General features: G+C 40.8%; 1 protein-coding gene across 1 annotated transcript in view; it reads right to left on the bottom strand.

Moving 5' to 3' along the window:
- LOC126202994 (UDP-glycosyltransferase UGT5-like) overlaps window positions 1–13,047 on the bottom strand; it is a 141,806-nt gene that overhangs the window by 14,027 nt on the left and 114,732 nt on the right. Inside the window, exon 4 of the mRNA XM_049937191.1 lies at window positions 4,790–5,012. Within this exon, the coding sequence (XP_049793148.1) occupies window positions 4,790–5,012 (223 nt within the window). The remainder of the gene's footprint in view (window positions 1–4,789; window positions 5,013–13,047) is intronic.

Raw genomic sequence — 13,047 nt, 5'->3', positions numbered from 1 at the left:
TGTTTGGGTCTGATGCCTTTGCTCACGTACCAAAAAAATTTTGCACCACGTTTGATGCCAAATCCAGAAAAGTTGTGCTTGTCGGTTATCAAGTAGATTCAACAAATTACCAACTCTACGATCCCGTGAGTCACAGAGTGTTTGCATCGATGGATGTCACATTCAATAAGGTTAGCAACAGCTCAGCGTCTGCACAACAAGAAGTTGATGACACATACTTAAACTTCAAGACTGATGAAGAACAAGATATTATGGACTGGCACAAGCCAGTTACTGGTGAACCAGCACAAAGTACAGGAAGAGATGGAAATAAGGCTAAACTGGAAACTGAAGAGCAACCTACCAAAGTGCGGTCGACGCAGCTATGAGATCGTTCTATAATGTACAAGCCAGCAAGATATGAAGCTGATTTTTACTCAGTATAATAATCCTTACTGCTTCATAGAAGCAACTTCTGATCCTGACTCAAAACACTGGAAAAATTGAAGAAGAACTGGAAGTTCATGAAGACAATAAAACCTGGAAGATAGTTCCTAGAACTAATAGTCCGAGAGTTATTGACTCAGAATGGTTGTTCTAGGTTTTATTTGATACAGATGGTAAGGTTATTTGGTACAAAGCATGGCTGTGTGCAAGAGGTTTCAAACAGGACTATGGTATTAACTACAGTGAGACTTTTTCACCAGTGATACTATATGATTCACTCAGAGTTTTCTTGGTAATTGACACATACACTCCTGGAAATTGAAATAAGAACACCGTGAATTCATTGTCCCAGGAAGGGGAAACTTGATTGACACATTCCTGGGGTCAGATACATCACATGATCACACTGACAGAACCACAGGCACATAGACACAGGCAACAGAGCATGCACAATGTCGGCACTAGTACAGTGTATATCCACCTTTCGCAGCAATGCAGGCTGCTATTCTCCCATGGGGACGATCGTAGAGATGCTGGATGTAGTCCTGTGGAACGGCTTGCCATGCCATTTCCACCTGGCGCCTCAGTTGGACCAGCGTTCGTGCTGGACGTGCAGACCGCGTGAGACGACGCTTCATCCAGTCCCAAACATGCTCAATGGGGGACAGATCCGGAGATCTTGCTGGCCAGGGTAGTTGACTTACACCTTCTAGAGCACGCTGGGTGGCACAGGATACATGCGGACGTGCATTGTCCTGTTGGAACAGCAAGTTCCCTTGCCGGTCTAGGAATGGTAGAACGATGGGTTCGATGACGGTTTGGATGTACCGTGCACTATTCAGTGTCCCCTCGACGATCACCAGTGGTGTACGGCCAGTGTAGGAGATCGCTCCCCACACCATGATGCCGGGTGTTGGCCCTGTGTGCCTCGGTCGTATGCAGTCCTGATTGTGGTGCTCACCTGCACGGTGCCAAACACGCATACGACCATCATTGGCACCAAGGCAGAAGCGACTCTCATCGCTGAAGACGACACGTCTCCATTCGTCCCTCCATTCACGCCTGTCGCGACACCACTGGAGGCGGGCTGCACGATGTTGGGGCGTGAGCGGAAGACGGCCTAACGGTGTGCGGGACCGTAGCCCAGCTTCATGGAGACGGTTGCGAATGGTCTTCGCCGATACCCCAGGAGCAACAGTGTCCCTAATTTGCTGGGAAGTGGCGGTGCGGTCCCCTACGGCACTGCGTAGGATCCTACGGTGTTGGCGTGCATCCGTGCGTCGCTGCGGTCCGGTCCCAGGTCGACGGGCACGTGCACCTTCCGCCGACCACTGGCGACAACATCGATGTACTGTGGAGACCTCACGCCCCACGTGTTGAGCAATTCGGCGGTATGTCCACCCGGCCTCCCGCATGCCCACTATACGCCCTCGCTCAAAGTCCGTCAACTGCACATACGGTTCACGTCCACGCTGTCGCGGCATGCTACCAGTGTTAAAGACTACGATGGAGCTCCGTATGTCACGGCAAACTGGCTGACACTGACGGCGGCGGTGCACAAATGCTGCGCAGCTAGCGCCGTGCGTGTGATCATTGCTTGTACAGCCCTCTCGCAGTGTCCGGAGCAAGTATGGTGGGTCTGACACACCGGTGTCAATGTGTTCTTTTTTCCATTTCCAGGAGTGTATAATGATCTAGAGGTGGTATTGTCTGATGTTCGCACAGCATTTCTGTATGGAAGCCTTGAAGAAGTACCTGAGGGAGTGGTGGTTAAAATGGAGACACCTGTAGTTTGTAAACTTGAAAAATCACTGTATGAACTTAAGCAAGCTCCTCGATTTTGGAACAAGAAATTTATAGACTTCCTTTCACATTATAGTTTTCAAGCAACTGATGCTGATCCATGTTTATTCAGTGGTGATGTTATCTTGTTAGCATTATTTGTAGGTGATGGTCTTATTGCATCAAAGTCAATTGAAGGAATTCATAAAGTTGTTACATCACTAAAAGAAGTCTTTCAAATCACTGTTGGTGTAGGTCATTGGTTTGTTGGAGTGGAAATTGAGTGAGATCATGTGTGAAAGAAAATGTTAATATGTCAACACCAGTATACGAGAAGAATAACTGAGAAATTTGGAATATCTGAAGCAAAAGTGTTTCTGCTGATCCACATGTGAGTCTGTTACCTAATGATGAAGAGTTCAGTGGTGAAAAAATACCATATTGTGAAGCAGTTGGATCTCTTATGTTTTTGTCAGTTATCTCTCGACCAGATATTTCATTTGCAGTGAACAGTGTGAGCAGATTTTTGCACAGCCTTATTAATGCACATTGGCAAGTAGTGAAAAAAATTTACAGGTACTTAACTGAAACACAAGATTATGGTATAGAATACTCAAACAGCAGGAGCAAAATGCAACTGGTTGGTGTATCTGATGCTGACTACGCAGGTGATCTTACATTGTGAAAGTCAACAACAGGATTTGTTTTCTTTTGGCTGGTGGTCCTGTAACCTACTGAATATGAATATTTAGCTGCTGCTACTTCTCATAAGTATGCAATCTGACTGAGGAAATTACTAGGTGGTCTGGGAATCAAGTGTAAAGAACCAATTGCATTACAAATCGACAACCAGAGTGGAATCAAGTTGTCAAAAAATCCTGAATATCACAAAAGCACCAAACATATAGATATATGCTATCATTTGTTACATAAAAAAGTGCAGTGTAAAGAGACAGAAGTTGTTTAGGGGTGTACCAAAGAATAAATTGCTGATTTGTTGACCAAAGCATTAACCAAAGAAAAATTTGCACTAAAAGCTCAATGTTGTTAATTGGTAAATGCAATCACTTAAACAGTGGGAGTGTTGGAAAGGTTTTCCATAATTGCATTTGCAGTTTTTGTTCTGTTTATGCTCACTTTCTAACCACTAGTGTATAGAGTTTATCTATGTCAGTGCAGCTGTTTATCTTTGTCTTCTTTACAGTAGTAGTATTCTCTTTATTGTGTTTGTCAAATGTGAAAAGTTAGCCATTGTAAAGAAAGCCGGTTATTTTAATTAATAAAATCAGTTCATACTCAGCTTTATTAATCTCTCTAGGCAAACCTCCACTATCTGTATCAGTTATAAAGGCGTGGCATCTCACTCAAACCCAGACCATTGTATAGATTTTTTACTAAACTATTTTATGCAGATTATATACTGTGTTTTAACCAATACACAAGGTTATCTAGCTTTTTGTTGAGAATTTAATATTGGTTGCTAATTTTGAATTTTCTGTGCAAAACTGGTCTTGAAGTAAATACAATAATGGATGATAATTATGCAGATGAATTGGAGCAATGGTTATATCCTTCCCAATACAATAACTATCTTAATAATGTTCATAAACATCCTTGTGTCATATTCTACTAATATTTATTTCAGACTTAAATAATGTATGTTTTTGTAGCAACATTGAGGTGATAAAAATTTGTCAAACAGTAGGTGATGCACCAATGAATCAATCACCAGATCACAAAAGTTTATTAAATTTGTCAATGTGATCCTGATGCAATGCAGAGAAAAGAGAAACATTTCATTTTTTAAGTGAAGTTTAAAGTAATGACAATTGCAATTAGGTCATATTAAAAGGAAGATGTTATCTGCTGCAAAAACATTGGCACATAGATCTCACAACTAAAATAAACTGCAGGTTTTATGGCTAATTGTTCACTGCATTGAATGGCACTTTTTTCTATTAAATGTGAAAATTATTCATTAAGTCTGGTGACGTTTAACTTCCAGTCTACATTGTACTGGATGAAAACCATGGAAGTTTTATTTCTAGCTTAAATAGCTATTTATAATCCACTAAACATGTCATTATATGTATGTACCTAATTGTAACTACAAGAAAAGTAAATCATAGTGAATGTTAAGAAAATGCTGGTTTGTATTCTCTTCCATGATGAAAGAAAAAAGTGTTTGGTAAGCAAAGGTTACTCAAAGATTAACTTCAGAATTGAACTAGAATACTATGTGACGGAGAAGATACTAAGATAAAACAATAGTGAATTTTACATGTCTCCTTATTAATGCTCAAATAATTATTGGTGAGCACAAAACGACAACAGTCAGAAGAGAGATGTTCCCATTTGCTCTGTTCTGCTGTCTCTCCCTTGAACCAGAGTGTAGGTAACTTCACAGTTTAACCCCTAGGCAGGTTATTTCCTCTGTGGTTCTGTAAGCTAGCTTTTCTGTGCCATTTTCTATATTTATATTTGATTGCTGTTTGATTTTGGTTATCATATTTCCTATAGAAACAAAAATTAAAAATTATATACACTGTGATCATTACAGTTTCTTCAGTGATTCACTCACCAAGAATATCTGCCTGTGGCAACCATTTACTAATCATCACATTTGGTGGCTTGTTGGGTAGACTATCATCCTCCCACTTCCAGAGAACTTTCTGCCTCAGTTTTGAGAATGCTGCTAGAAAAGCTGCTCTTCTCTCTTCTGGCATGTCAGCACTTTTTAGATTTGACCCCATACTGAAATATATCACCCCTTCTTTTGCTCCATCAAGGTACTTCTGCAAATCCTTAAATTACATTTATCAAAATTAGAAACATGTTCTTGCATAATACTAGATTTTGTTTCCTCGATAATTACTATGCCACAAAAATAAAAGATGAATCTTTTTAATTATATAAACTACAAAATATGTTTGATATTTTCTATATGTAATAGCCACAATAAGACATGTGCATTGGCCATCATTCTATGATAAAACAACCAGTTTCATTGATTCTCTGCTAGAGGCATGAATGTTTGGAGAAAGAGGAAACATTAATACAGTGAATAGTGTACCAGACAAGGACTCATTTAGTCCAGTACTTGATACATACCTATGTCACAAACATAATTATGTCATGTATTTACTGTCAGTTTTTTATTATTCAAATCCATTATTGTAATAAGGGACAAAATTTATTAGATTTGAAAAATATATTAATTTTATTGTAAAAACGGCATGTCACTCTTAAAAAAAACAGCCTGAACTTATTCATATTCAAAAGCATATTTTAATTATCCCCCCTCCATGAACCATGCACCTTGCTGTTGGTGGGGAGGCTTGCGTGCTTCAGCGATACAGATAGCTGTACCGTAGGCGCAACCACAATGGAGGGGTATCTGTTGAGAGACCAGACAAACGTGTGGTTCCTGATGAGGGGCAGCAGCCTTTTCAGTAGTTGCAGGGGCAACAGTCTGGATGATTGACTGATCTGGCCTTGTAACACTAACCAAAAAGGCCTTGCTGTGCTGGTACTGCGAACGGGTGAAAGCAAGGGGAAACTACAGCCATAATTTTTCCCAAACACATGCAGTTATACTGTACGGTTAAATGATAATGGCATCCTCTTGGGTAAAATATTCCAGAGGTAAAATAGTCCCCCATTTGGATCTCCGAGCGGCAACTACTCAGGAGGATGTTGTTATCAGCACTGGCGTTCTACGGATCGGAGCGTGGAATGTTAGATCCCTTAATCGAGCAGGTAGGTTAGAAAATTTAAAAAGGGGAATGGATAGGTTAAAGTTAGATAAAGTGGAAATTCGTGAAGTTCAGTGTCAGGAGGAACAAGACTTCTGGTCAGGTGAATACAGGGTTATAAACACAAAATCAAATAGGGGTAATGCAGGAGTAGGCTTAATAATGAATAAGAAAATGGAATGTGGGTAAGCTACTACAAACAGCATAGTGAACACCAAGATAGATACGAAGCCCACGCCTACCACAGTAGTACAAGTTTATATGCCAACTAGCTCTGCATATGATGAAGAGATTGATGAAATGTATGATGAGATAAAAGAATTATTCAGATAGTGAAGGGGGATGAAAATTTAATACTCATTGGTGACTGCAACTCGATAGTAGGAAAAGGAAGAGAAGGAAACATAGTAGGTGAATATGGATGGAATGGGAGAAAGGAATGAAACAGGAAGCCACCTGGTAGAGTTTTGCACAGAGCATAACTAAATCATAGCTAACACTTGGTTCAAGACCATAAAAGAATGTTGTATACATGGAAGAATCCTGGAGATACTGCAAGGTCTCAGATAGATTATGTAATGGTAAGACAGAGATTCAGGAACCAGGTTTTAAATTGTAAGACATTTCCAGGGGCAGATGTGGACTCTGACCACTATCTATTGGTTATGAACTGTAGATTAAAACTGAAGAAACTGCAAAAAGGTGGGAATTTAAGGAGATGGGACCTGGATAAACTGGCTAAATCAGAGGTTGTACAGAGTTTCAGGGAGAGCATAAGGGAACAATTGACAAGAATGGGGGAAAGAAATACAGTAGAAGAAGAATGGGTAGCTTTGAGGGACGAAGTAATGAAGGGTGAAGGCAGCAGAGGATCAAGTAGGAAGAAAAAGACGAGGTCTAGTAGAAATCCTTGGGTGACAGAAGAAATACTGAATTTAATTGATGAAAGGAGAAAATATAAAAATGCAGTACATGAAGCAGGCAAAAAGGAATACAAACATCTCAAAAATGAGATCGACAGGAAGTGCAAAATGACTAAGCAGGGATGGCTAGAGGACAAATGTAAGGATATAGAGGCATACCTCACTAGGGGTAAGGTAGATACTGCCTACAGGAAAATAAAGAGACCTTTGGAGAAAAGAGAACCACTTGCATGAATATCAAGAGCTCAGACGGATCCCAGTTCTAAGGAAAGAAGGGAAAGCAGAAAGATGGAAGGAGTATATAGAGGGTCTATACAAGGGCGATGTTCTTGAGGACAATATTATAGAAATGGAAGAGAATATAGATGCAGATGAAATAGGAGATGTGATACTGCATGAAGAGTTTGACAGAGCACTGAAAGACCTAAGTCGAAACAAGGCCCCGGGAGTAGACAACATTCCATTAGAACTACTGACAGTCTTTGGAGAGCCAGGCCTAACAAAACTCTACCATTTAGTGAGCAAGATGTACGAGACAGGCGAAATACCCTCAGACTTCAAGAAGAATATAACAATCCCAATCCCAAAGAAAGCAAGTGTTGACAGATGTGAAAATTACCGAAGTATCAGTTTAATAAGCCACAGCTGCAAAATACTAACACAAATTCTTTACAGACAAATGGAAAACTGGTAGAAGCCAACCTTGAGGAAGATCTATTTGGATTCCGTAGAAATGTTGGAACACTTGAGGCAATACTGACCCTACGACTTATCTTAAAAAATAGATTAAGGAAAGGTAAACCTACATTTCTAGCATTTGTAGACTTAGAGAAAGCTTTTGACAATGTTGACTAGAATACTCTCTTTCAAATTCTGAAGGTGGCAGGGGTATAACGAAGGGAGCAAAAGGCTATTTACAATTTGTACAGAAACCAGATGGCAGTTATAAGAGTCGAGGAGCATGAAAGAAAAGCAGTAGGTGGGAAGGGAGTGAGACAGGTTTGTAGCCTATCCCCGATGTTATTCAATCTGTATATTGAGCAAGCAGTGAAGAAAACAAAAGAAAAATTCAGAGTGGGAATTAAAATCCATGGAGAAGAAACAAAAACTTTGAGGTTTGCCAATGACATTGTAATTCTGTCATAGACAGCAAAGGACCTCGAAGAGCAGCTGAACAGAATGGACAGTGTCTTGAAAGGAGGATATAAGATGAACGTCAACAAAAGCAAAACGAGGATAATGGAATGCAGTCAAATTAAATGGGGTGATGCTGCAGAAATTAGTTTAGGAAATGAGATGCTAAAAGTAGTAAATGAATTTTGCTATTTGGGGAGCAAAATAACTAATGATGGTCGAAATAGAGAGGATATAAAATGTAGACTGGCAATGGCAAGGAAATCGTTTCAGAAGAAGAGAAATTTGTTAACACCGAGTATAGATTTAGGTGTCAGGAAGTCGTTTCTGAAAGTATCTGTATGGAGTGTAGCCATGTATGGAAGAGAAACGTGGACGATAAATAGTTTAGACAAGAAGAGAATAGAATCTTTTGTAATGTGGTGCTACAGAAGAATGCTGAAGATTAGGTGGGTCGATCACATAACTAATGAGGAGGTATTGAATAGAAATGGAGAGAAGAGAAATTTGTGGCACAACTTGACTAGAAGAAAGGATCTGTTGGTAGGGCATATTCTGAGGCATAATGGTTTACCAATTTAGTATTGGAGGGCAGCATGGAGGATAAAAACCGTAGAGGGAGACCAAGAGATGAATACACTTGAGCCGTGGTAAAAAAATTGCTGTTTTGAAGAGCGCGCCACAGCGCGTTGTGTGAAGCAGTCGCCCTCCATTTCTGGCAGTGGCACCGTTGTGGCAATCACAGCTTTGGTGTCTCTCTCTGGTGGGAAAGGGGAAAGGTTAACTGTTCACTTGCACTTAAGGGGCGCTATGAGCTCGCCAGTTGGTCAGTCTGGATGAGCCTGGAGTCAGTCTGGGGTCAGTCTCTCGTCCCCAGTTTGCTAGTCTGTCTCTCGTCCGAATTTGTGGCGCAGTGAGAGAACTCAAGGAGAGGTCACCTGGTCAGGGGCTTAGTTCCTGCATATGAGTCTGTGTGTTAGGCTGCCAGTCTGCTCGAGTTGCTCAGGCAACGGTCATTTGCGGTTGGATCGATCGGTTGGTCGGTCACGCACTGAGACACAAGATGACTTGTCCACCTTGAGTGTCGGTGCATGTGAGGTTGCCACGTGAGTCCAGTGGGCTGCGCTGTATTTCGAGGGGTAGTGGCTTTGCGGCCGTCACAAGAGCAACAGGAGTCAACCCCCGACATCGGTCTAGCTGGTGCGAGCTGCGACGCCGTGGGACAACAGATCGTCATGCCTTCCTGCGTATGATGAAGCGGCTGGCAGCAGATGGTTCAGGAGAGCGTTTTGGGGGTGCTGCGCCAGGTCTTCGCCAGAAATCGCAGTTTATTAGAAGTTAAGTGACTGGTGATATGTTGTTTAATTTACTTATTAAATTCTACTTGTTTTCTTGGTGAGGTCACCAACCGCTTTGTTTTGGAGTCCTCCCACCATTCTTCTCCATTTGCTGACCCATGGGAAGGTGGTTATTTATGAATTGGGTCGTCCGTTTTTCCCTTGTGGAGTAGGGGCGGGTTAGAGCAACCTGCAGTTCGGGTTGTTTGGTAATCTCCCTATCAATCTGCCATATGTTAATAGTCGCCTCTGCCATGTCTGTCGGATTTGGTGTGTTAACGAATTTATTGCTCCAAATGTAACGGCCTAATTCCTTAAATATGTTTTTATCTTGCCTATCATCTTGAGAGGTGGTAGATGTGTACTGTAGAGCATGTTTGGCCAACCTTGTATAATTTTATGTAAGATTGCATTTCATGGGCTTTTATTTAAATGGTCATTTTAGTATATAAAGTTGCCACCCTTCCACCATAAGACTTTTCTTAGTAGTTAAAATCAAGTTGCACCTTCAGTGGCAAGTTAACCTTTTAATTTTAGTGTTTTATACCATTTCCATCCCTCCTATGGGGTACATAGTTTGTGTGCTTGTGTGAATTGTTAAAAACTTCTACTTTAAGGTAATCTGGTGTGTTGCAGATTTGCACCTGTGTAGTCTTTCGGAGGTTGTTGTGAGTGGTTGTGACTACGGCTGTGTCAAAAGGGAGCAGCAAGGTTCTCTGCCCGAAAGCTCATACACTCAAGAATTTGTTTCCTTCTGCCTCTGAATAAATTGTAACTTGATATTTAGAGAGAGCTTTCTGCTTATAATTTTAGATCTGTTTCAAAAAAAAGCTTTTAGAAATAAAATTCCCATTTGTTGAAAGCAATTCCATTTTGGTTTCATCAGTTAGTCCCCGGAAACTACTTCCACACTCACATAGTGTGATTAAATGTGTTAATGTTCTTGAAGAATTTCTAGTAAATAAAGTAAAGTCTTAAGAAAATGTTTTGAAAGTAAATTTACGGTTCATTACTGGTAGCAGAGCGTGGTTAGCGTTCTTGCTGCTACTCTTTGAGTAACTGATGGAATTATAGTTCTAATTATTTTATAATTTAGTAATATTTCGCTTGGCCAAGTGACAGTTTAGCTGCATGTTTTAGGTTGTCGTGGCAGCCAGAGAATGTCCAGGATTCAGCCTGTTGCGCAAAAATCAAATCTTATATGAGTTGCGTGTTCATAATATAAACAAACAAGGCACTGTTCCTGAGTTGCTTGCGAATTTAAAAGATGCCTTGCTCAATCCGGTCCAAATTTCACCGGAAGTTATTGGTTCCTTTCTGACAGCCATGGCAGTGGCGGCAGGAGAGGTCAGTGAGTTCCAACAAAATTTAGACTGGTTTTGTGTCGATCAACCGAGTCGCAAGCAATTAGCTAGACTACGCGTGCATTTGGTGCACGTGTTTAACCGGGTCTCTGATTTAGAACAACTTGCTGTATGATTTAGAACAACTTGCTGTAAACAAGGCTGATTGGAAGGAAGTGGTTGAGTTGCAGTGAAAGGTGGCTACATTGCAGATTATGTTAACTGGGTTAGAGTCTAGCTCCGAAGAATCTAGTGGGCAGGTCCAAGTCGATCTGGCACGAACAGGAAGCAAACTAAGTAACCCAAATTGCGGAATTGAACCTAACTTGGAGTTTTTCGCAAAGCTACCTAACCCGATCACACTTCTGTTAAAGGATGTAGGAGAATTAAGTATAGAATCATTGGCAAAGATACAGGAAATTCTGTGGTTACTGGTTTATTTTGAGCAGCATTCCTTTGCTTTTGGAATATAACATTCCACCCCGTTAGCTCTGCTGTACCAGTTAGCAAAGGGGAAGTGTAACGAATTAATTTCTAGAGCTCTTTCAGAGGGGTTTTCGTTATGACAACTTAGACAACTAATAATCGCTGAGAGACTCACACAGGGCTTTAGGAAACATCTAGAATGTCAGTATATTTGGAAGGTGCAGGCCGCTAGTGAAGATTTCTCGATGTATGTGGAAAGGGTAAGAGTAGCTTCACAGGCCTTGCTCAGTTATTTGTCAGAAGAACAATTAATTGCAGTAGTTTTGGTAGGGATGGCGGCTGCTGACAAAATAAATTTTATTTTCAAGTCACCCCCGAAGACCTGGGAAGAACTCTCTGTTGTTATTACTTCTGCATCTGCGCTAAAGTTAAGCGAGGACCCTAGGAATGTTAGTGTGTTGAGACAAGTGAAGGAAAATTTTGGAGTGGAGAGTGATCGGCCAAGTAGTAATTATCAGGGCATACACAGGAAATGTTTTCTCGTGGGGCTAGTACACATTTGGTTAGGAGTTGTCCGGTTTTAAGTGGGGCAAGAGGTACTAAGTGACATAAGGGCAGGTGGCACGTTTCCAGGAGTAACTTATTGTTTAGTGAGGGGCGTGCTGTAGTTGCTGATTCCCGGTTATGTCGACTTTATGTCTGTCTGAGTTTGAATCAGGAAACCCTCTGTGCATTATTGGATACGGGTAGCACTCATTCCTTGCTTAATGAGGCTTGGGTTCTGGAATTTGGCAGTCTTACCAGGTTCAAACCTGAAAATAATAATAATAATAATAATCCCGTGGAGGCCCGGGAAAAGAATAGGCCTCCGGTATGTTCTGCCAGTCGTAAAAGGCGACGAAAAGAACAAACCACTAATAGGGCTAACCCCCCTTTTAGTGTGATTAGTTGGTTCAGGACAGAACTAAAGAAGCCTCGGACAAGCGCCGTCATGGTCGGGGACGACGCTTGAACCCTATGCCCGCCCACAATGGTAACGACACCGCTAGCCAACTGGAAAATGATTTAAATCCAAATAGAGGTGTTTTGCAGGATATGCTTCCTGCAACCACCCTAGAAGGAAAACAAAGACAGAGGATGAGATGGTCAGATGAAGTTAATCGACACCTCATGTTCTGTTATTACCAAGCAACAAACCTAGGAACCAACACAACTGGATACAGATCACAAGTATACACAAAATTTATTACCAGATACCCAGAATTAAAATTTTTAACAGAACAACGACTAGCTGATCAGATCCGTGTAATAATCAAAAATAACAGGATACCCTAGTCAGAATTAGAAAACATCAAACAAGAAGTACAACAAATACTGGAACAAAATAATGTGCAATCAGAAGAAGAAGAAAATACAGTAATGGACTCAAACATCCCAGAGCAAACAAAAAACGAACAACACGCACCAATTAAACAATCAGAGGAAAACGAAATCTTAAGACAGCCACCAGAACAAGCACAAATAGAACACAAAGTGACACAGATGCTAGATATAGAAGAAAAATTTCAGCTAACATATATAGAATACAAAGACACAAATACAGACATAAGACCATTCTTGCATAGACCACCAAATAACCCACAAGTCGAAACAACAATAAAAACTATCAACACAATCATACACAACAAAATAAATGAAAACACAACTATGGAAGAGTTACAACTACTGGTTTATATAGGAGCACTCACTGCACTAAATATACACACTAGACAGAGATCAGAACCAACCAACACACAGAAGAAACCCACAAAACCAGCATGGCAACACAGGCTACAGATCAGAATAGAAAAACTGAGAAAAGACATCGGACAGCTAACACAATTTATAAGAAATGAAATCTCGGAAAAAAAACGAAAAAGGT

Source organism: Schistocerca nitens, chromosome 9, assembly GCF_023898315.1.
Source record: "Schistocerca nitens isolate TAMUIC-IGC-003100 chromosome 9, iqSchNite1.1, whole genome shotgun sequence".
NCBI lineage: Eukaryota > Metazoa > Arthropoda > Insecta > Orthoptera > Acrididae > Schistocerca > Schistocerca nitens.
Note: the sequence above shows the minus strand (reverse complement) of the source record. Positions and strands in the feature narration are given on the sequence as shown.